General features: G+C 43.2%; 1 protein-coding gene across 1 annotated transcript in view; it reads left to right on the top strand.

Annotated features, from left to right (window-relative positions):
* Window positions 1-17,147, top strand: part of ATG14 (autophagy related 14) — a 17,559-nt gene extending 412 nt beyond the window's left edge. Inside the window, exons 2-10 of the mRNA XM_010579812.1 lie at window positions 5,238-5,300; window positions 5,444-5,486; window positions 5,897-5,978; window positions 10,621-10,858; window positions 11,272-11,501; window positions 11,958-12,075; window positions 13,178-13,268; window positions 13,379-13,464; window positions 16,306-17,147. Coding sequence (XP_010578114.1) covers window positions 5,238-5,300; window positions 5,444-5,486; window positions 5,897-5,978; window positions 10,621-10,858; window positions 11,272-11,501; window positions 11,958-12,075; window positions 13,178-13,268; window positions 13,379-13,464; window positions 16,306-16,612 — 1,258 coding nt within the window. The 3' untranslated portion in view covers window positions 16,613-17,147. The remainder of the gene's footprint in view (window positions 1-5,237; window positions 5,301-5,443; window positions 5,487-5,896; window positions 5,979-10,620; window positions 10,859-11,271; window positions 11,502-11,957; window positions 12,076-13,177; window positions 13,269-13,378; window positions 13,465-16,305) is intronic.
* The last annotated feature ends 4,841 nt before the right edge of the window (window positions 17,148-21,988 follow it).

Raw genomic sequence — 21,988 nt, 5'->3', positions numbered from 1 at the left:
ACGGTCCTGCCGCTGCCGGGCCCACTGTGGGGCTGCCTGCTGGAGGGGGGGGGCTGCCCCACACGGGCAGGCAGAGCAGGACCCACAACGCGTTGCTTAAAATAATAATAAAAATAAATAGCACCCCGACTTTCACTGAGGTGCACCTGTCGGCAGGCGCGCCTGTGTCGATGTAGCTGACGGGAGCTCCAGACAGTTCAGGGCAAAAAGAGAGCCGTGCAGCAGCATATTTGAAATGCGTGTCTGTTTTCAGCAGCACGCCTTAAACCCGGTAGTCTTTTAAATCATTAAACAAAATCAGGGAGGTGTGCGAGGAAACGGCACCTCTTTTTTGTTTTCTTGGGGGTATAAATAGTCCTAATCATGGAATTACAAAATTAGAATTAAAAAAAAAAAATACTCTGCTTGAGTTAGTCACGCACCTTCCTGCTCCTTTTTGCAAAGCATTGGCTCTACAGGAGGGCGGCTGAATGAGTGTTACGTCAATAAGCAAATATTCTCATTATATGACTCAGATGCAGATCGCCCCTCCGTAGCTGTCGTTCACAGCGTGGCCAGCCCAGATTCTTAAAAAGTCTGCCCAGCACCATCTCTGGAATAGCTCTGATTTTTGGCTGACGCCATGTTCTTGGTCCTTCATTTGTAGCTTCGTTAGCAGCTGTTGAGAGTGATTTCTTGAACTATTTTGGGAAGGTGGCAAGCAGCGCGTGGTGCGGTATGGTCCTCACACCAAAGGCTCTTTGCATCCTTCTGCCAAACGCAAGAACAGCCAAGGGGACAGCAGTGTCTTTCTTCCATTAATGCTGGTGGGAGTGGGCACTGGGTGTCAGCTGGTGTGAATCAGCTTGCAAAATTGAGACCTTAGTCTGCCACTGGATAGGCTTTCTTTTTTTTACATAAAAGACTGTGTCATAGAACCACAAGCTGTATTTAGTCTTTCTAAAATAGATGGAAAACTTGTGTTTGTCTGAGACTGTTTGGGGTTGTGTGCAGCTTCCATGGAAAAAATTGGATTTGGAGTTTAGAACATAAACCAAGTATCTTTTTCCTGCCCTTTTTGTAGCCTTAAGATTTTGGCTAAACTTCAGGCATAATTATAGAAATTCAATTGTAGCCTTCGTTACGGTGGAACCACTGTCATTCTGTGTTAACCAAGGCTTAAGTAGTTTCTCTACCCATCAGAAAAAATGAAACCATAAAGAAGCAGCCTTAGCCAAAGCACCAGAAGCAACAGCTTGTTGGGAAAAAAAAAACCCTCTTTATCTTCCTCATACCTTCTCATGTGAGACAAGATCAGCTTTTCTGTCTGACAGTTTTCACTGCATCCTCCTAAGATGCTTTAACTCTCCCATTCGTCTGTGGCTAGCAAATCTTCTGTATGTTTATGCTGTGTTTCTTAACTGCAGGAAGGAAGCCTCTTTTTTTCTTTTTTTCTTTTTTTTTTTGTCTTTCCTCCCAAGTCTGTCTGGACATCATGGTTCCATCTGTGGGGATCACTGCTGTTCTATTCTCCTAGAGTCTCTGTTCTGGGGGGCCTCCCTGTATGCTCAACTTCCCCAGGCTTTGTTTCTCCTGCTGCTCAAAACTTTCCCAAGCAGTAGTGCAATTCATTGAAACAGCAACGTCGTATCAGTGAATTAAAGGAACAACGTAAGGTATATGAATAATGGCGTGAATAACATAAGCATGCTTGATTGCATCAGGAAAGCCCCGTAAAGCTCAGGTTTCTTCTTGTTCTTTTGAAGATAATGGAATTACTTATTTTTAAAACTGTGCTTGAAGTATTTTGGCTGCATTCTATAATTAATACTTGGAATGACTGATATAAAAGTGAGAGCTTGTCAATTCAGAGGTCAGTTTCCTTTGTTTCCTTATTGTAAGCAGTGAGTGGGTGTCTATGTGTTTCTTGTGATGTGAGCACGGAGAGAGGGAGCGACTTTTTAAACTGTGACCACACACCATGGCAAAGTCATGCAGGGACAGGTGTGGCTAACTGGCTGGATTTCAGGTTGTTTACTGTCATCATTATTTATTTGTTTATTTTATGTCTTCTAGTAGTACCTGGGTTAATTTTAGATATCAGTGTTATGGCTGGTGCTGGAGGAGACCGACAGGGTCATGACAAGGGCTTTTCTGTGTGACTTGGTCATAAGCACAGTGTGAGAAATTCAGAATGTAGGAGTGTATGGGGTCACTTGGGCCTCCCATTTGTCTTTTTGAAGTGTTACAGACTGGGGAAAAGGATTGTTCTCTCTCTTGTGAAAAGTAAAGAAAGCGAGCATTACCCCTTGTATCCAGTGGTGTTTTATTTTTAGAATTTTCTTGTGATTTTTCCTTAGAAGAAGATAAATGATTTCATGTTCTAACAGTAAGAATTATTTCACATTTCTTTTCATTGGACTGCTTTGTGTGCTAATTTTTATAAAAGCTACAGTAAGACTGAAGTTGTTCATATGTCTGGCAAAAATCACACCCTGTATGTGTGAGGGGGAGAGACTGAGGAGCTGTTAAGATTAATTATTGAAGTACAGCTACAATTAAGGATGAGTAGTCCAGAAGTCCTCCAGTAAAATAATCACTGATGTTCTCCTTTTCATTAGTAATGTGTTGTATATTCAAAAGCTAAGCTGGCATCTTTATGTTGGTTTCAGCTCGGAGACTCTTCTTCCTCCTGGGAGTTTACTCCAGCCTGTCATATGCATAAATTCTCAGAGTGTATTTTACAGGCGTACTGAATTGCTTTGCTTTATGTGTCTGCAGATGGCAAAAGCCAAAGACAATATAATTGAGATGTCTAAGCCTGTCTGACTTCTCTAAGTTGTGGGTTATGATTGGGAATAGTGAGTTTTTGCAACAATGGAGTTTTATTATAGTGAATAGGTCCAGTAGTGGATGCCCCTATTGCTGTTCTCAAATCCTTCAGCATTAATCAGTTCCTACAGATCAAGAAGTCCTCATTTCTGGTTGCTTCTCTCTTAATTATGAACATGTGGAAATAAGCCAGGTAACTAGAAAATCTCAGCTTAATGTGATAAGACTTGAGGAAAGAGAAACATTTAATGGATAATTTGAGATCTTGAGTTCTCTCCTTCTCTCAGTTTACGTTTTATGGGAGTTCCTATAATAGTTCATCCAAAGTTTTGTTTCTTTGCCAAATTGAAAGGCTGTAGATACTTAGAGAAAAATTAATTACTTGATGTGATGCAATTAAAATTAGGGCTATATAAAGAAGTGGAAATGTTTGCTTAGGAGAAACCTGCTAAAGAAATTTGTAGGAGCTGTTTGACATAGTTGCTGAAGTGTGTGGTGAGCTGTAATTTTTGCAGGCTTTCACAAATATTTCTATCTTTCTTCCACAGTAAGAACTTAATTTAGTCCCAGATTCTTGACAGATCATTCAACTTTTCGCTGATGTGATGGACACAATTTGGGTAACTTTGTTCAGTCAGACTCTGTGCCCATTAATCCATTTGATTACAATCTTCTTTGAAAACAAGAATTGCCAAATTATCCTGGCTCTCTCTCCCTGTGTGACTGCCGAGCGGTGTGTTTCTGGGCCAAGTTATTTTTGGTTGCAGCCAAAGGTCAGGGCTACAGTAGGTGCGCATTACTTGTGGTAAACAGGAGTCTAGTACGGTGCACTTTTGTAATTTCCACGATGACTGGTGGGGTGAGGACACACAGGAAGAACGAATGCGCTGGGTTGAGCAGCCAGGCTCCAGTTGCACCACATTCCTCCAGCTCACGCGTGGCCTCTGGCTTTTTATGCCAAGCACCCGCATTTGGTTTTGGTTTGTTTTGGAAGGAAAACAGATATTTTTGGTTGACTATGAAGGCAGCAGCCAGTAGTTTTGCTGTTGTTTTAATGCTAATGTCATCTGGAAGGGTGATTACACACTTTCTGAACCCAAAGTTAGTCACCAAGCTTTCAGATTTCAGCACTTCAAGGAAAGAAATGAAGCATTTTAAATTTTTACCTGAAATCAAACCCACAGAGTTGAGCAGAGAGAGGCCCAAGATGCCACCCTGTCAAGGCTTACTGTGTAATTCTTTCTAAATAAAGCTATCCCTGAAATAAAGGACTTGATGGGTTGTATGTGAAGTATTAGACCTCTGTTAGGGTGAAATTGTCAATTCTACATGTTTCAGAGGGAAATTAATGAATTGTTTTTCCATATGTGGACTCAACCCAAGACAGTTTTGAGGTGTGGATTAGGATGGTGCTGTAACATGGGAAGCACAAGGGAAAGTTGGAAAGCTATGTGTTGGCAGAAGACAAAGCACACTTGCTATTTTTTATGCCATCTAACTCTCTTGTAACTCTAAGCTGTTTCTCTTGCTGCTTGCTCTTACTGTCAGCTTTGCCACGTCATGGTTCACTGTAATTTCTCAATATGCATCGTTCATATGCTATTTTCTTTAACTGTGTTTCTCAATACATTGTGGAACACGGAGGGGAGCAGAACATGGCTGCTGCATATTCAAAGGGTGAAAACACAGATGATGAATCCTAAAAAAAATTCCCTTCTGATCAGTTCTTTGCAGTTCCTATACCTCGCACATCCAATGAAGCTGAACTCAAGTAGACATTTGGGTTATGGACTTGTGATGGCTACAAGTGCCCAGCAGAAATAACTAGAAGACAATGCAACTTATTGCTGTTACTAACACAAAGATTTGGATGTCATGTAAAAGTCTTGAGAGAGTGCTGTCCTATTTGGACCCATTAATGAATAAAGTGAGGCACTTCCACATTAGAAGGGAGAAATGCAATGCATAGTGTATGAAAACCTGTATTTCCAGCTGCTGGAGTGGACTCAGCTAATACCATCCCAGCTTGTAGAATACCCCAGTTCAGACTCACTACAGTATCTGAGGTGGTACTGTTAATTCCTCCAGTGACTAAAGGATTTTAGAGTACTATATGTTTTTCTTAATACACAAAATATTGCTATCACTAAGCTATAGATCTTCTAGAAGAAGCAAGCAATTTGCTTACAAGTTCGATAATATGACAAGCTGATGTTTCCTCAGCTTAGAGGTTCTGCTGCAATTCCTGAGAGACACATGCTCTAGAATTCTGCAAGAGTTTTATACATTTAGTCATTACTTCCCAAGATTAAGACAGATAGTTGAGGTTTAGAGACTCCCACAAGCTTCAGTCTTTTTTATCTTTTCAGACAACTTACAATGCCATATTGTGCAAAATATCAATGAAATCATTTAATCTCTTCCAGGTTTTCAGACAAGAAAGAAAGGCTGATGCATCTTAAAACCAAACAGAGAGAATTCCAAAAACAGTAAGTTGTAGTTATTAAATGAAAATAAACTATAAGAACTCTCAGAAAAAAAACCCAAACAACCAGTCTCTCTAATGCACTGTTGCTGGAGACAGACATAGTCCAGATAGTCATAAAACTTTCAATCATGTTTTTTCCTCTAGTGTTTTGAAGGCCATGGAAGGGAAAGAGATAACTGATCAGCTGGTGAGTTGTTCAAAGTGTCCCATAGTTTTTAAACTCTCTGAATTCCTAGATCTCCTAGTTTAAAGTTACAATTTACCTTAAGGGCATTGTGTTGCTTTCCCAAAAAGCCTGTCGTAAGCAAAATTGAAATTGGCTCTGCAAGCAGAGTGCTCCAAGCCATCAATATTTTTCATTTCTTACTAGATATTTGTTCAATAACTTATTATACTGATTGACTTTTTACTAGGCATTTGGTTTGTTTGTGGCATTCTTCTGTGTGCAAAACAGTATATGAAATATTTATTTGTTCATCTGATCCAATTAAGAACATCCTGCTACTTTTGCACTAAAGCTGCTGGCTTTGTTGTTAATCATTAGTCAGTGTGTTTGAAGTCGTTTGTGCCCTAGAGTTGCTGAATGTTCTTTTTCAGAGATGGAAAATAATGTCTTGCAAGATGAGGATTGAGCAGCTGAAACAGACCATTTGCAAAGAAAATGATGAAATGACAAGACGTGAGTAATGCCTGTGCTTTTGTGATGTGGAAAACTCTGTGCCTCAGAGTGAAAAAATCAATTGAAGTGAATTTGAGTGTTAGTTTTTAAAAATGGTAAATTTCCAAACTGTCACTTCTTAAATCCACTTGAAGGCAAATCAGTGAGTCGATTTTAGCCTTTTTATGCTTGGGGTTTAATTAGCAAACAGTAGACATTATTCAGCTGGATGGAGATCATTTTGCAACAGCTTTAAAAGTAAATGCTTAGCAGCCTATGACTTTGGCTTTGTCCCTAGAGATGGCTTTATTCAGCGTAGTGTTTCTGATCACTTCCTCTTGATAAAGAGGAGCAAACAGTTCTGCAGCTGTTACCAATGTCATGTAACTGATGAATTTTAACCCACGCCTGTCTAGAAATCCTAAAATCCTACTTGAGCAAGAGTCACTGAAATGTGGCACAGGCTGGTGAGTTGCTACCGTTCAGCAGCTTCAGTTTTGAAACTCATTAAATTTTTTATACATGAGAGATTTGTAGGGTCATTTTTCAGAAGAGAAAATGCAGCACTTCTTACAACCTGCTTGCAAGGGAAAGATAGGAAGCATATTCAGAAGCATATTGATTGACTCGGGAACATTTTTATGACTTGAAATTCAAGAGGAGCTGTACAGAAAGTGGAAGCAGAGGCATATACCTGAGACTAGTTATAAAGGAATAGCACAAGCTTGTGGTGATAACATCAAAAAGGCTGAGATGCAAAATTATTTTTAATTAATAAGGAGGATGGATTTTGTACATTTCTTACTGTTACTAAGAAAAAGATGGAGTAGGCAAGTCTGTTGGTTAACAAGAAAGAGAGCAAATAGTGCAAAGAAGTCTGAAGCATTTGGCGCTTTCTTTGCTTCGTCTTCTTGAAAGAAAATGTGATCAGCTGCTAAGCCAGTTGAAACTTTACATCATGAGAGGACTGCAGACTAAGGAAAGAATACAGCCAGCTGAATATTTTGATTATGTCAGCAAGGCCTTACGAGATTCACTGTCGGGAACTTAAGGAACAAGCTGAAGTAGTCCGTGAGCACTTAAGAACACAAGAGGGAGAGAGGATGGCCCAGGAAACAGAATGACAACAGTATCTGTTTTCAAAGGGTGGAGAAGGGGAGAACCTTAAACTGCTGACACAGTCATCCCATTATAAACCTCTGGCCACTTTGTAGGTAGCTAGAAGATAAGGTAGTTAAAAATAGGCATCACTTTGTTAAGAATAGGCCATGTCCAATTAACCCATTGTCTGGGGATCAAGTGGTCTAGTGGAGGATGAAGCAGAAGATGCAACATACCTTGCCCATGGGCACTACCCCAACCTGTCTCGCGAGCAAGCAAAGACATTTGCTCTGGGCATAATCGCTGCAAGGCTGACACAAAAGCCTAGAAAGGCTGCATTCAAAGAGTAGTGATACTTGTCAAACCAAGGAGGTGAGACAGGTGGAGCTCAGCGGGAGCCGGTTCCTGGCCCAGTTTTGTTCAATATTTTCCATAATAGCTTGCATGGTAGAATAGAAGGTGGAATGGAGGAAGCCAAGGTGGATGATGATAGGACTTCTGTGGAGAACAGGATCAAATTCAAAATCGTGCAGATAAATTGACATATTATCTGAAAAGGATATCCGTTGTTTTGGAAGGAGAAACATATAAATCCGAAGTGGGGGTAAGTGGTGAGGTTTGGCAGGAAAGGATCTGGGAGTTGCAAATTAAATAAAAATTATCAATCTAATGCTGCTCCAGAAAGGTTCAGTCCTCATTCTGGGTTATACTAATATAAGCACTGTGTTTAAGATGGAAGCAATTATCCTGCTGTGCCCAGCATTGGTATTGCCTCAGTGGAAGTCTGGTGTCCAATTTCTCCAGTTGATTTGTATCTTTCTTTAATTGCTCAAAGTCTGGAAGAGAGTATTAGGAATAAAACACAAAGAATGGCTAAGAGAAATGATGTTTGATTTGGTTTAGAGAAGAGAAGAAAAGCAAGCTTTTCAGTAGGTAGAAGGTTATTATGAAGGAGATAATAACTATGAAGAAAGGAGAAGAGGTGGTCAATGTGACTTTGAGGAACTTAGTCACCTTTTCTCAAAATGCAGCTCTGAAGGTGGCAAAATGCTAGGACTAACTGGGGAGTGGAGTTCCTCCACTTTTCTGCTGTTGTGTGAAGTGTATTATCTGCAGATTTTGCAACTTCTCTGATTCACAGTGAACTTGATTAGATTTAACCTGTGAACTGACCTAACTATTGCCCAACTGACCTGTTGTTAGCTCAATTACCCCGCAATTGCTCTTGCAGATAGACCCAAAATGAACTCTTTCCATGAGTAGCCAGTAGATCAGGAACCCAACTTGGTTCACTCTTGGACCACATTAGAAAATGTAAATAGGTTGTTTCTCTTCTCTTGGATATGGCATAGTTTAGTTTTCTGAAATAAGAACAATTTCTAGAACGCTGGGGTCCTGCTTTTGCCGTTGACTGGATACCTCAATAATTGGTGCTCCCTAAAGTAAGGTTTTCAAATATGTGTGTTTGTCTTCTGTCTGTGGAGAACAGTTCAAGGAGACAATCTTGCAAATATCTGGCATAGCTCTCTGTTGGGCAGAGATCAGCGTGCCTGTGCTTGCATTTATCAGGCAGTGTAGATGTGTGGGACACAGTGATGTCCTGAAATACTTCTGGGGACAAATTTTAATCACCTCATAAACTGGGTCATAAAGCAGAGATGCTGTGCCAAAAAAAGGATAGTTGTTTCTGCACTGGGACTGCTAAAGAGGAAACGTGTGCGCAGTGTTCTCGCTTGCTTCTCAAATAATTGCTGTTGGACCTGCAGAAAAGGGAGTTCACTCTCTGAAAAAGTAGCCTTTCAAGTACAATATGAATGTGAAAATTGAACAGATGGATGTTTTACTCCTCCTCTGTCTCTTATTCTTTATGCAAAGGGAGAGTTTGGGAATATGAATGCAAGCATTAATTGATTTTTCCATTGATGTTACAGGAATGCTTAAAGGAAACTAAATTACTAGTGGTCACATAGGGATTCTTGGTATCACTCAGAGAAAAGTCAATTTTCTATGTTTCCTCTCACAGGGGGTCATTTATTTTACAAACCTGAGAATTATTACTGCTTATCTGCACAGGGAAACTATTCTCACCTTCTTTAATTTGGGACTTTGCATCTCGCATGTATCAGATATTCCTTCCTACCAATCACGTGGATCGCCACAGATCAGTTAGATGACTAGAAATAATTCCTGACATTTGGAGAAAGCACACTCTGTGTCTGCTGGGGCAGGCACACTCTGAGGAGTACCAGCAGTCCTGGTCTCCCACCCTGCCAGACGACGGACCAGCCAGATGTCTGTGCAGTTCCAGTTCTGCAGGTGCAAACCAGGACTAGCAGGAGGGTGTCGTGTGCTGGCTTGGCACAGACCCGTGGATGGGAATCCGTCTTGGGTCCCATTCTGTGGATGTAGGTTTTAATTTTTGCGCTCCCCTATTGGGAAGACTGATAGTCTGAATGTGTTGTTTGAGGTAGCTGTAGCTGCTTAGAAGTTTTCTTGATTTTAGTAGTACATAATGCAGCTGCTTTGAGTGCCATGGAGCATTCTTATTGTAGCTCTGATCTCATCTGTGCCTTGCAGTCAAAATATATCAGTAAAATGATGTCAGGGCTTAGTGCTTCCCTTCTGTGCAAGGGACAGTTATCCCACTTCTTGATTACAGGGAAGTGATGCCTTGCTGTAAGAGAACCTGACTGACACTGTTTCTTTTCGGCCATAAAAATGGGAAGTGAGTGACTAGTAGATGGGGGCTCTCATTCAAACTAGGGTACCTTAAGAGTTTTAGACATGTATTTGGAGACTGTGTATAAGAAATACTTCCTTATGCTTTTGAAAGACAGAAGTGGTTAACTCACTGTCTTTAGCACCATATGTTTTTGGAAGCATTACTGCAGTCAATTATTTTATAGGAGAATCAGCAGATGCTCTTGAAGGATATTTTTCCAAGCCTCAGTGTGCTTGATGCATGGAGTAAATTCAGGCAGTTGCAGCACTTGAGTACATAAGTGCATTTCTCATTTTGTGACTGGAAAGGGAGGTAGTCAGTGTTCCCTTGTGGTAACAAGAAGTCTGCACCGTTGGGATCCAAGTGCTTTAAGAGCACATACATAAGCGCAAAGCCCAAATAACATACACTAATAGCAGCAGTGGTGCCAGAAATGGTGAATGAAGATGCTATCTGCACTTGATTTTGGCTGCAAGTAATGCATGTCTTTTTGGCCAGCACCACACAAACGTGTACAGTCAAGCTATTTCTGTCATAATGATTACCTCAGAAGTTTAATTAAACTGTGAAATCTTGGCTTTTCTGCTCCAAATCCAAAAATAGCTGGGTGAAAGATAGGGAAAGATTAATCCCAGTTTCAGTCTCTTTGGAGATCTTCAGAAAAGATTAAGAAGTTGTACCACTTAGCAGCTGGAAAATGTTAATAGTTTAGCAGGGTTTTCTGTTTTAAGCTGTTACAGGTCTTTTTTTTCTATAAAAACTAATAATGCTTTTCTCAAGCTTACTACAAGTACCTCACAGCTCCTTTTCCAAGGCTAACATCTGCTGCTGTTTTCACAGACACGGAGGGGCTTCTGAGAATTAAAGAAGAGAACCAGAAGCATTATCGCAGGGCTCAGCGGCATCAGGAGAAGAAAGAGAAGATCCAGAGGCATAACCGCAAGCTGGGAGACTTGGTAGAGAAAAAAACCTATGACTTGAAAACCCAGTACGAGCATCTGGCAAATCTTCGTCGGACGCATATCCTGGAGCTAACGTCAGTCATATTTCCCATTGAAGAAGTAAAGACAAGCATGAGGTACAGAAGGCTTATCCTTTTGGACTCATTTTGCTTAGCTTTAGACACCCAGAAGTGAGTCATGTAAGTCTAAGCCAGGCGCTCTGGCTCCCTTAGCATCTGTGGGGGGGAGGTGTTTCCCAAAGGCAAAGCATCTGACCCAAAGATAGAGGTCCAGAATAGAAGAATCTGGAGGTGCTAGCATCTCCCCACTGAGAGATCTGAGGTATGTATCCAATGTTAAACTTTCTTAAAATAGATAAGTAAAAATCCCAGAACAAAGGAAAGTAGTTTGAGGAACAAGGAGTTTTGCAAGAGTGTTTCTACAAGCATTTCACTCTCTGTGAAATCTGGCTAAGTGCCTGCCAAGTGCATCTCCGATTATATTTCTAAAATTTCTTTAAAAACACTCTGTTCCTCTTTGGGTGCTACAGAGATCCTGCAGATGTGTCTTCTGAGAGTGACAATGCTATGACCTCTAGCACTGTGAGCAAGCTCGCGGAAGCCAGGAGAACCACGTATCTCTCTGGGAGATGGGTGTGTGATGATCATAATGGGGACACCAGCATCAGTATCACAGGGCCTTGGATAACCCTTCCTAATAATGGAGACTATTCAGCATATTACAATTGGGTGGAAGAGAAGAAGACTACACAAGGACCAGGTAAGGAGCAAGGTCTGATTAGGCATCTGGGATGCTCCAGAAGCCATAGAACTTGCAGCCTTGGATGCCAACAGAAGGCACTGAGGAGCAGTAGCCTGGTCCATTTGTTCTCACCCAGACCAACCTGAGTCAGAAATAAATACCGATATAGGGATTAGTCCACTGAAATCCTCTTTTGCAGGAAATGCTCGCTGGGGCACAGCACAATGTAATAGAGAGATAAAGTTAATTATTCACAGTTTTGACATGGTTCACATGTCGTTGTTTTAACAGGAATTCCAAGAATTACTATTTTCTACCAACTTCTGACAGATTTCACTGTAAATGATTGCTGGATTCAGGCTGTTCTCAGTACTTACAAATGACATTTTCCAGAGTAGACTTCACTAATGCATTAACACACCCACTGAGGCTTCATTTAAAATGAGACTTTCATGATGTTTTTATTTCTTTTAGATATGGAACATAATAACCCTGCTTATACCATCAGTGCTGCATTGTGCTATGCAACTCAGCTTGTTAACACTTTGTCTCTCATACTTGATGTAAATCTTCCCAAGAAGCTCTGCAACAGGCAAGTAAACGCAAGCCCCTGAGGAGGTGAATCAGTGACCAGTTTTGACTGATCTTAATTCAGTTTGGTTTTGGGAACGAAGTCATTACTTGGAACAGCTTTTATGGTAATGGTTGATGGCTCGTGGATTTTTGTGCTGTTTAATTTTGGGTGGAGGGCTAGTAGGATTTTAAACCAGTCAATAGTCCCTCCCTCTTTTTTTACCTCCTGAGACTATAGACCAGCCATCATAGTTGAAAATAACAGCTTTCTAATTGGCATATTCAGCATCTCAAATTAGAAAAGAAATATGACAGTCCATGAATAGCGCTTTTCATTTTATGAGACCCTACTGTGCTTTACAAAATCCCAGCCCAATTCAGCAACTCGTAGTCATCTTGAATAGCTCCACTACATTAAGTGCTGTGGAACAAGGCCTTATAATATGGCATGACAGCAATGTAATTCTCTTTAGGATAAAACACCAAGGGGGAATGTACCTGGCTGCCAGACGTCTAGGAGTGTATTGGGTAAACCTCGGTTGTGATGAAAACCACTGTTACGTTTTTAATGTCTGTGTGGAGCAGATGGGATCTGTACAGAAGCACTGAGGGAGGTGTAGACCTGGTCAGGCTTCCAGAGGTCTCAAATACGCTGCTGAGATTCTTTTAAGTGTTTAAAAACAGCGGTTGCCAAAGTGAAGGCACAAAAGTTGTGTAGGGTCTCTGCATTTTTTTTTATACTATTATTTGGGTGCTCAGTCTTTGCAGAAGGAAGAGCTTGGGAACAGGAAACAATGCAAGATGTAAAAGGAGAGCTGAAATAGCTTGGCTACAGGGGATCTTTGAGTTTCATACAGTTTACATTGCTTGTCTTGTTGAAACTGGTGAGACTACGGCAAGCAGCGCTTGTTGATGAAATGCTAACAGTCTTGCTAGGTGAAAAATTAATCTCCTGAGCACTCTAAAACTGGCTGTACAGTTTAAAGAAGTGCTTGCTGTGAGGATGTTTGCTCTGGGATTTGTTAGGAAGCCAGGGCACAGAATGCTGATGTCTCCAGTAGGTGTATTTTCACAGCGTTTTGCTTTCTGTATATATATGTGTGTGTATGGTGTTTCAACAGCGAGTTCTGTGGAGAGAATCTCAGCAGACACAGGTTCACGCGGGCAGTGAAGAAGCTGAATGCTAATATCCTTCACCTTTGCTTCTCTCAGGTAGGGGGAATGTATATGGGGATTCTTTAAATAGCTTTTAAAATATCAACTGTGCCTGCAGGTTTCCTCCAGTAACTGATCATGTCTTTTTCTTACCTTCCCCATGGTAGCATGTAAATTTAGATCTGTTGCACCCACTGCATACGCTCAGGAACCTTATGTACCTGGTCAGCCCAGACACTGAGAACTTGGGCAGGTAAGAACAGCAGTATCTCAACTCACCTGTGACTGAATCCCTTTTGAAGTTATGCATTTGCCTTGTTACTTATGAGGGAAATTCTTCTCTTCTGCTGTGCCTATAGCTCAGTCCTCAGCACATCAGAAATCAGGGTCGTTAGAAAGGAAGAGACAAGAGAGGACAGAAAAAGGGGGTCCTGAGTAGGAAATTAGACTTCAGAGATGTGTGTATGCTGTGCTTTTGCGTATGGCAGGCTCAGCTGGAGCCTTCATAGCTGATTACGGAATTGTTTCCCCTATGCCCAGAAGCAGGAACTCTTTCCCTCCAGGGGACAGCAGCACATATGCCAGGCAGTCTCACTGTACTCCGGATACAACCCTGTCCACATCTTGCCAATGTGTAAGTACCTAGGAACATCCAGCAATATAAACCCTAAAACGAATACTAGGTAAACCTTTCCCAAAATACTTCCAGTCAATGAACAACCTAGACCAAAGTCAACACTTCAAATAATAATTCATTTATATGTAAATTAAGATTAAAGACAAGTTTTCTGTTAACTCAGTACGTGATGAAAAGAACATCAGTTCCTGTGGGCTGCATGCACCAGGTTTAATAATTTTTTTTTTTTTTTTACAATCTAAATATAAGAAAACCAACAACATTGATTTCCTGTTGGGATAATCCAGTCACAAGTCACTTGTGCCTGAGACAATCTGCAAATATTTGTTTAATCTGACAAGTGCTTTATTCCCCTTTAAACACAGTAATGTTCTGAAATCTACTTTTCCACTTTATTCTCATGTACAGATCCAGTTTTATTTAAAAACCTGCAGTGCCACTAAGAGGAACTGAATGCACGCCTCTAACCACTTACCTTATGTTCTCTGGGTATAACCCTGCTGATTCAGCCCAAAGATATGGGGAGCCAAATCTTTGTAACATAGCTCAGTTTGGAAAAAATTATGTACTTGCTGCTGCTTGCCTGAAAACAGGGAGAGTGCAGGAAATACCCAGAGAATGAAGAATTGTGTCCTGGAAAGCAGCTGCTGTAGAAGGTCCTGGTGCCACAGTGGGTCTCCCTTCTCTGTGCAAATGTTACTGAGCTCCACACGCATCAGTCGGGTCCACGTAGTAAAAGAAGAGGTTACAGGAAAGAGTCGGAGAAAATACCTAGCAGTGAGGGGCATAGTTTAGTCTGTATAAAACTGTCTTAGCTCGCCAGAGATGAGATTGAGAGGTGACCCGATTTCCACGCCTTTACGGGGAGAAAATGCAGGCTACTGAACGGCTTTATAGATGCCACTGGAAGCAAAGTGTCTGAGCTAGGTTGAAATGAGGCACATGCGCTTAACACAGAGATTAATTACCTGCAAGAATGAAGGTGGGGATTCTCTGTTCCCTTATGTTGTCCTGTCAAGGCTGGATGAGTTTCTGGAATGGATGCTTTCATCAGGCAGAAGTTACTGGGCAGGGGGAATGGGTGGAACGTAATGGCCTTTGTTACAGAGGAGGTCACTTGAGATGATCTAATGGTCCCTTCTGGCCTTAAACCTGATGACTCTCTTCTTATGTTGCCTTGTTAAGCAAAATGCTTTGCCAGAAGGCAGCACTCCCATTCCTTTCTGGATTATGAAAGAGGAGTGTTTACCTTTAATTTCTCAGCTGTCTGCAAAGTTTGCAGCAACCAGCTCTCTTTATTTTCCTTTAGATATCTAGGCCTGTAGTTGCCTGACAGTCTCCTTTATAAGCTACTGTTTTCAGATACATATAATTTTACCAAGCTTTAATTGTTTGGATTACAGTTTTCCATGCTAAACCGCTGCTTCGGGCGGCTTCTCCCGCTAAGGCTGCAGAAACACTCTTACCCATGTTAAATTCTTGCTGCTGTTTCACTGAGCAGCTTTGTGCTTTGGAATGAACTTTGGCAGGGATGCTGCTTGCTGTGGGGAATCCACCTTTCACCGCCTCCTTGAAAACCTCGCGTTCTCTGACCGTGGGTCACGGGGTCTGTGAAACTGCCCGCTTTGGCTCAGTAAAGATGTTTCAGATTTGGGCTGCCTGTACTCTAGTGCAAAGCAGTGGGATGGGGTGGGATGCAATTGCTTCTCCCACCAGGCAGTGGCAGCAGGGAACTCGGAGTCACACGCAGGTGGGTTTGGCCAGGACCTCTGGACATCCAGCCCATCGCCCCACTCAAAGCAGAGCCAGCTAGGGCAAGTTACCGAGGACCAGTGGCTGCTGGGGCTTTGAGTATCTCCAAAGGAAACTCCACGGCCTCTCTGAGCAAGCTGTTCCAGTGTTTGACCAGCCTCATAGTAAAAAAGATCTTGAGATGTTGCTCAGGGTGAAGTGCTGCTATGGGAAGTCTCCACTGGTGAGTTGTGCCAACCCAGTTCTCTAAGTTGTAAACTACACCCTTCCCCTGGCTGCAGCTCTGTCAGCGGTCTTGGCCTGGTGAGGGCTAGCGTTAAAAATAAAAGCTGTTCTGCATCAAGCTGAGATTTCCACCAGTGGAGCTGTGAGTTATTATCAATAGCTTTTTCTTTTATGTGTACGTGTTTCGCTATCCAATGCCAAAGCAGAACAGCTCTTCCGCCGTTCCTGCTTCGTGGGTTGGAACCCAGCTATCGCTTCCCTGGCCAACTGTTTTCATTTCACCATTGTCATAATACAGTTATCTCTGCAGCCAGCAAGCGTGTCTCTGCCAACTGATAAACACAGAGGTGTTTTAATTTCTCTGCTGTACACATGACAGAGCAGGGTGCTTTGGCATGCCTAGGACTCGCACCAGCGAAGTGACAGTCCCTCTCCTGCATGGTACCAAACGGGCTGACGGCATTGTGTCTGTGTTCACAGGTCTGGGCCTTTTGAAATCAGTGCTGATCTTGAAGACTCCATGGAGTTTGTGGATCCCAGTGCCGCCGGCGAAACAGACGAGAGCGGAGATGAGCACGTCAGTGATGAAGAGACAGACCTAGGGACAGACTGGGAGAATCTGCCAAGCCCCAGGTTCTGCGATATCCCCTCCCAGCAGGTGGAGATGCTGCAGAGCCAGAGCACGCAGGTATCTCAGCCCATTGCCAGCAGCAGCGCCGGTGGAATGATCTCGTCCGCTGCTGCCTCGGTGACCTCGTGGCTGAAGGCGTACACTGGACATCGCTAAAGAGCATGGGAAAAGGATCATAGGATTTGTGGAAGGAATCCCTCCCCGGCAATGCTGTAGTAAACCTTACATATTCAGTTAAGTAGTGCCTGGAACAAAGAAAAGGTCAGACTTTTCATTTTGTAAACCAGAAAAACCTTTTTATTTACCCAAGATGACTGTGATGGTACCATTTTGTAAATTAGCTAGCTACGTACTTCTGACGGATTCTGTGATGGCACTTTGTGTCTTGGTTCTGTCTGCATTGTTGAGTATCAAAGAAGAAGGACACAGCAGCCTCCAGCTCTACTTTCTGAAGAAGAAACAGATTTTGGAGTATTTGAATTGGGATGAGTACAGAGAGAAGGCTGCTCAGTGTGCAGTCTGGACAGTGGTGCAAATGCAGTTCATGTTTTCTTAACTCCTTACAGGGTTTTTGTTTGTGTGTGTTTTAAATCTGTCTTGCATAATGCAAAAATGCGTATTTCTAAATTTTTTTCATTCAGGACATGAAAATTATGCATTTTTAACATGTTTTCTAATATCTGTTGCCATATTTTTAATACAAAGAATCAGCATGGACAGGAATTCACACAGCAAATTGCTCTTCTTTTAGATTTGGCTGTGAATCTCTACCCAGTTTTGCCATAGAAAACTGGCTTGTTTCATGCTGTTTCCACTGGTAGGTAGTCTAGAAGTTTCATGTTGTGCTGTCCAAAGCACGCAGGCTCTTTACTCTTAATATCATACACCAAAGAAACACTGGACGTTCTCTTAGCTAGACCCACATTTGATGCTGATACAGGATTGCATTGTTGCAATAATATTCATCAGTTATGACACCATGTTGCCACTTTTTAATATTAGAAAAACCTCATTTCAAGCTAGTTTAATGAAGTCACACAGTCTCTACACTACATGCGTTTTAAACCCTATTCTATTTTATGTTTATGGTGGGTTTTTTTTCTTGTTTACTGAATGCCAAGAAGTTGATTTCATTTCACTGCAGAAATGCTCACAGCGCAGCTGGCTCCCTTGTAAAACTACAGGAGGTGTGATACTGACAGATGTGTTCATTAACAAGTGCTCCTCCACTTCCTCTGCCTTGTGGTATGTATTACTTAAAGATGGGTTTGCTCAGTGAGGCTTCCAACGTATGGTTTACATTTTATATAGTTGGGACATTGCACTTCTCCACAGGGTAAGCTAAACTAAAAGCATCCTCCCGCCCCTCCAAGAGGGAAGATTTCTGCCGCTGCTCCCTGTGGCGATGCAGCTCGTACCGGGGGCGCGGCGAGGCTGCAGGGAGGGATGCACAAGCCGCGTCCCTGCCATCAGGCAGCGTCCTCCTGCGTGTTTGAAGCCCCGGCTCTGGGGCTGGCTTACCCGGCCGTCTCACAGAGTCTTTTTGTGGTGGTTTTGCTCTGGCCACCAAAGAGGCGTGCGGTTCCTCTCCGGGCCAGCCAGCGCTGCCTCCCGCCTCCACCGAGGAGCGGGTGGAAAAGTAGTTTTGGTACCGATGCCTGCCTACCCCAGCGAGCTCCACGCCAGGGGAACCGGCCGAGTATTGTGTCTCCCAGCCCTCCACCCCTCTTGTACGGCAGCTCTTTCTCTTTGGCCTTGGGGATGGGCATCTGTTGTCAGCAGTATCTTTTTTCTTTTTTTTTTTTAAACCAAAGACCCTTAACTCTGCACTAACAGCACACACGTTGTTAGGCGAAGACACCCTCGGTCCTAACCATTCTTTTGGTCTAAATCCAATAGTTGGGTTTGTTTTAAGAGAACAGCCATGACTCCCTTGACTACTGCAGCCTGAACGGGGACGGTGCCCCCCAGCCCCCCCAGCAGCGAGCGCTGCCCCGGCCGTGGCCGGGAGGGTTGGGTCACTGTTCAGTTCACAGCACTTTACTCACTTGCAGCTATCGGATCCTTTGCAGTTCTTAGCAACCAGCACGTACTCACCAGTACTGTATATTGGGCTCTTAGCGTTGGTTCCCCATTTATTTTGCACTGGACCCTGCCATATAAATTGTTTTGTTTTGTTTTGTTTTGAATACGCATTTCAGTCACTCTTTCATTGCTGCCTTTGTGCTACTTTGAACCTCTAAAGGTCAGGCCGTGATTCAGCTCTGTACACTGTCATTTACTTACTTAGGGAAAGAAAAACCTACACAAAAAAACCTTTTTAAGCCATATACTTCATCATGTTTTCCAAGCAATTCATTTGCAACCATGTCATATTCTGAAAGTGCACAACGGCACTGCGAGGGTGTTAAAATGCATTGGGATCGGTCTTTTCATGAAACTTTTTTGTAACACAATACAGATTGTGGTTGTTTTGGTTTGTTTTTTTTTAAAGTGTTTTGCACATGTGTAGCTGAGGAAGAACTGTGTGTGTCCAAACCTTGAGTGCAATTGCCAGGATTAGTTTTCCAGGTTGTTTTGGGGGTGGGGGAGGGAGGGCAGGAATATCTGTAATTATAGATATTTGAAGACAGCCAGCTGAGAGTTTACAAAACACTTTGGGTAGCATGAATGCGGGAATTTCAGTTTAGGCCGTGGCTTTTGTCCGTGACCAGTGATCTGGGGTGGCTGATCTGAGCTGCCAAGGAAGAGCCTGATTTTGAGAGCCCAGCCCTCTGCTGAAAATCAGGTGCCTTTGAAGGGTCTCAGGTGGGACACCCAAGGGTTGCTTGTCACCTGCAAAAACTCGGGGCCTCTCTCTGCAACTTCTGAACTAGATGTAACTCAACACAAATGTTTTTTGTTTTTTTTTTTTCTAAATTTTATTGTATTATTGCAATAAATCTTTAACAGTAATTTTTTAAAGTTGTATATTTATAATTGTTACTTCTGTGTGGTTTGTTTTTAACCGTGCTGGGGAAGTACACAACACTTTCCAGCCTTCAAAGCATCACAGGGACCAGACCTGTTACAGTGCAATCATACAGCGGTGGAATAAGCAATACTGATTCTAAAAAAATACTCTTACATAAAATAACTGCATCTCTATTTGGAGCAGGTAGAGGAGTCCTGCAAAACACACACACGCATACACATCCCTATATGTACGTGTAAACGGATAAATCTCTTGTGTAAGCCTGGCTTTGAATTGCTCCTTTGATGGGTGATGTTTTTTTCTGCAGGGGCTGAGCCTGAATTACTTCTGCATGCAAGGGAAGATGCTCCTCTTTACACAGTCATTGCAGAAGGACACAAGCGTGTGTCTTGTTAAGGAGGCAACTATTAAAGTGAACTGTTGTGTGTGTCTGAGCAACGGGGCTGGGACAGGGCCACGTTTGTCAGCGAGAAGCAAGCTCTGCCTGCGGGACCTGGTGGCCTGGCAGGCCATGGTTTACTGGCTGCTGAATGATGGAGGAGAAAACGACCTGATGGGGAGGACTGATGCCCTGTGATTCCTCTCTGCTGCGCCCTCAAGAGCAGAAGCAGCAGCAGCCGGGGGCTCCTGCATGTGGAGCCGCAGCAGTTTGCTGCCTCGGTCGCAGCGTTGGTCAGTCGTGGCTGTGCAGGAAAGCAGCCTGTGCACAAAGCCAAGCCTGGCTCCAACCTCAGCTCATGCCTACCGCTTGCTTAGGTCACTTTTGCTTAAGCAGTGCTGTCAGCAGGAGCTTTCGTCCTCTGCCAATGCTGATTTGTGGCAGGAGAGCAGCCCCATAAGGCTCCCATGTCCTGTCCCTACTCCGGGGTTGGCCGGACCAGCCAAATGCAGGCTGGGGATGAGAAACAGCCCAGGGTGAGGCTTCAGCACCATGCCCACCTTGCAAGACGTGGGACTCAAGAGAAGAGTGCATCAGCACAGTTTTGTGCAGGTTTTGAAATGATGGTTCCGGGGGCTGGTGGGGGGGAGATGCTGCAGAAAGTAAGTTAGGGCCAGTGCAAGGAGCTGAACTCTGATAAAAGCACTGCAGAGCCTCGTTGCAGGCAGCAGAGATGCAGCAAAGGAGAAAAGCTGCTGTAGCAACAAGCAGGATGGAGCAAGAGCTCAACCACAAGTTTCAGCCTCGGGTGGCTTTTTCAGTGGTGTCCATGCCAGGAGACCCCCAGAGCTTGATGAAAACTGGAAGCTTACAAACAATGGAAATGTTAGTACAATTTCTTCACAGGCATATCTGGAAATTCAGTCCAGACGCTCCAACTGCTCCTAAGCAGAGAAGTCAAGCACACAGCACAGTCTTTAGTCCACAGTTCTTCTGAACACTGAATTTTGTAAATCCAGCGCTGGATTTTTATTTTTTTTTCATTGCCTCTTAGGAAAAAAAAAAGTTCATCAGACCTTGGGTTCTCCCTGAACTGGCCCTTAAGGAAACAGAAATCTGCACTTTACAACTTTATGGGAAAAAAACAACTTGCAGGCAGCTCAGCATGGCTGCATGAGGAACCAACCCACTTCTGGATGCAAAAGTTTGTTCTGTAAAACAATTTTTAACAGCAGTGCTGTGCAACAGGGCTCGTTCCGGCAAACAACGTAATAAATAATGTATAAAACAGCCCGTGTTCCTCAGCCAGCTTGGGGGGGAGGGTGGGGATGGGGTAGGGTAGAGAGCAAACTGTCCTCCGTATTTAACTGCTCCAAGGAACAAAACAGCCCAGTGGTATTATTTTATTCTCATTTTTTCCCCTTGTTCAACGAAGGTGACCAAAATCTCACACCCTGTTCCAAAAAAAATGACCTCACTGGCCCCTTATCTAGTTACAAAATATTTTCCTCGGCTGCTTCTATTTCAGCCTTGCAGGGACTTTCCTCGCTGCTGTCAGCCTGGTGTGGGTTATCTCAAGTTTTCCAGGAGTCTTGGGGGGGGGGGCAGGAAAGCAGTTTCTTCCCCCTCTTCCTTAATTGAAATTAAGCTGAAGATGCTGATGGCTTTGGCAAGACAACTCCTTCCAGAAAGTTGTTTTGCGGCTCGTCCCAGTGCAGCCGGCAGAGCAGATCGAAGCTTGGATGAAGCTTGCGCCCCGTTAGAGAATGAAGTCATGAATTAACAAGGGATCCTGCTTTTCCTCTCCCTTTTCACAGCTGATTACAAAGCAGCCGCACCCTTCTTTTAGCTTTCTAATTTCATTCCTCCCAGTTGTCATAATGTCTGCTGCATTGCAGAGATGGCTGAGCAGCACTGGGGAGGGGTGCCTGACGCCCAAGGTGTCAGGCAGCAGGTACAGCAGCGACTGGGAAAAAAACCCAGCATCTCTTTTAAATCTACTGTGAACTTCCTGAGCTTACCAAACCCGCATTTCAGGCTGTAAGGGCTCAGTTTTCTTTCTCTCGCTTCCCCTGGGAAGGCGGCACCAGCTCTTCTTGCACCCGATCAGAGATTTCATTCGCTCCAGCTACCAGCGCAATTGCCAGGAGTCCATCCTTGTCTGAAGAAAGGGCAGAGA

Source organism: Haliaeetus leucocephalus, unplaced genomic scaffold, assembly GCF_000737465.1.
Source record: "Haliaeetus leucocephalus isolate CR32 unplaced genomic scaffold, Haliaeetus_leucocephalus-4.0 Scaffold678, whole genome shotgun sequence".
Lineage (NCBI taxonomy): Eukaryota > Metazoa > Chordata > Aves > Accipitriformes > Accipitridae > Haliaeetus > Haliaeetus leucocephalus.
This window is presented reverse-complemented; position numbering and strand designations above follow the sequence as displayed.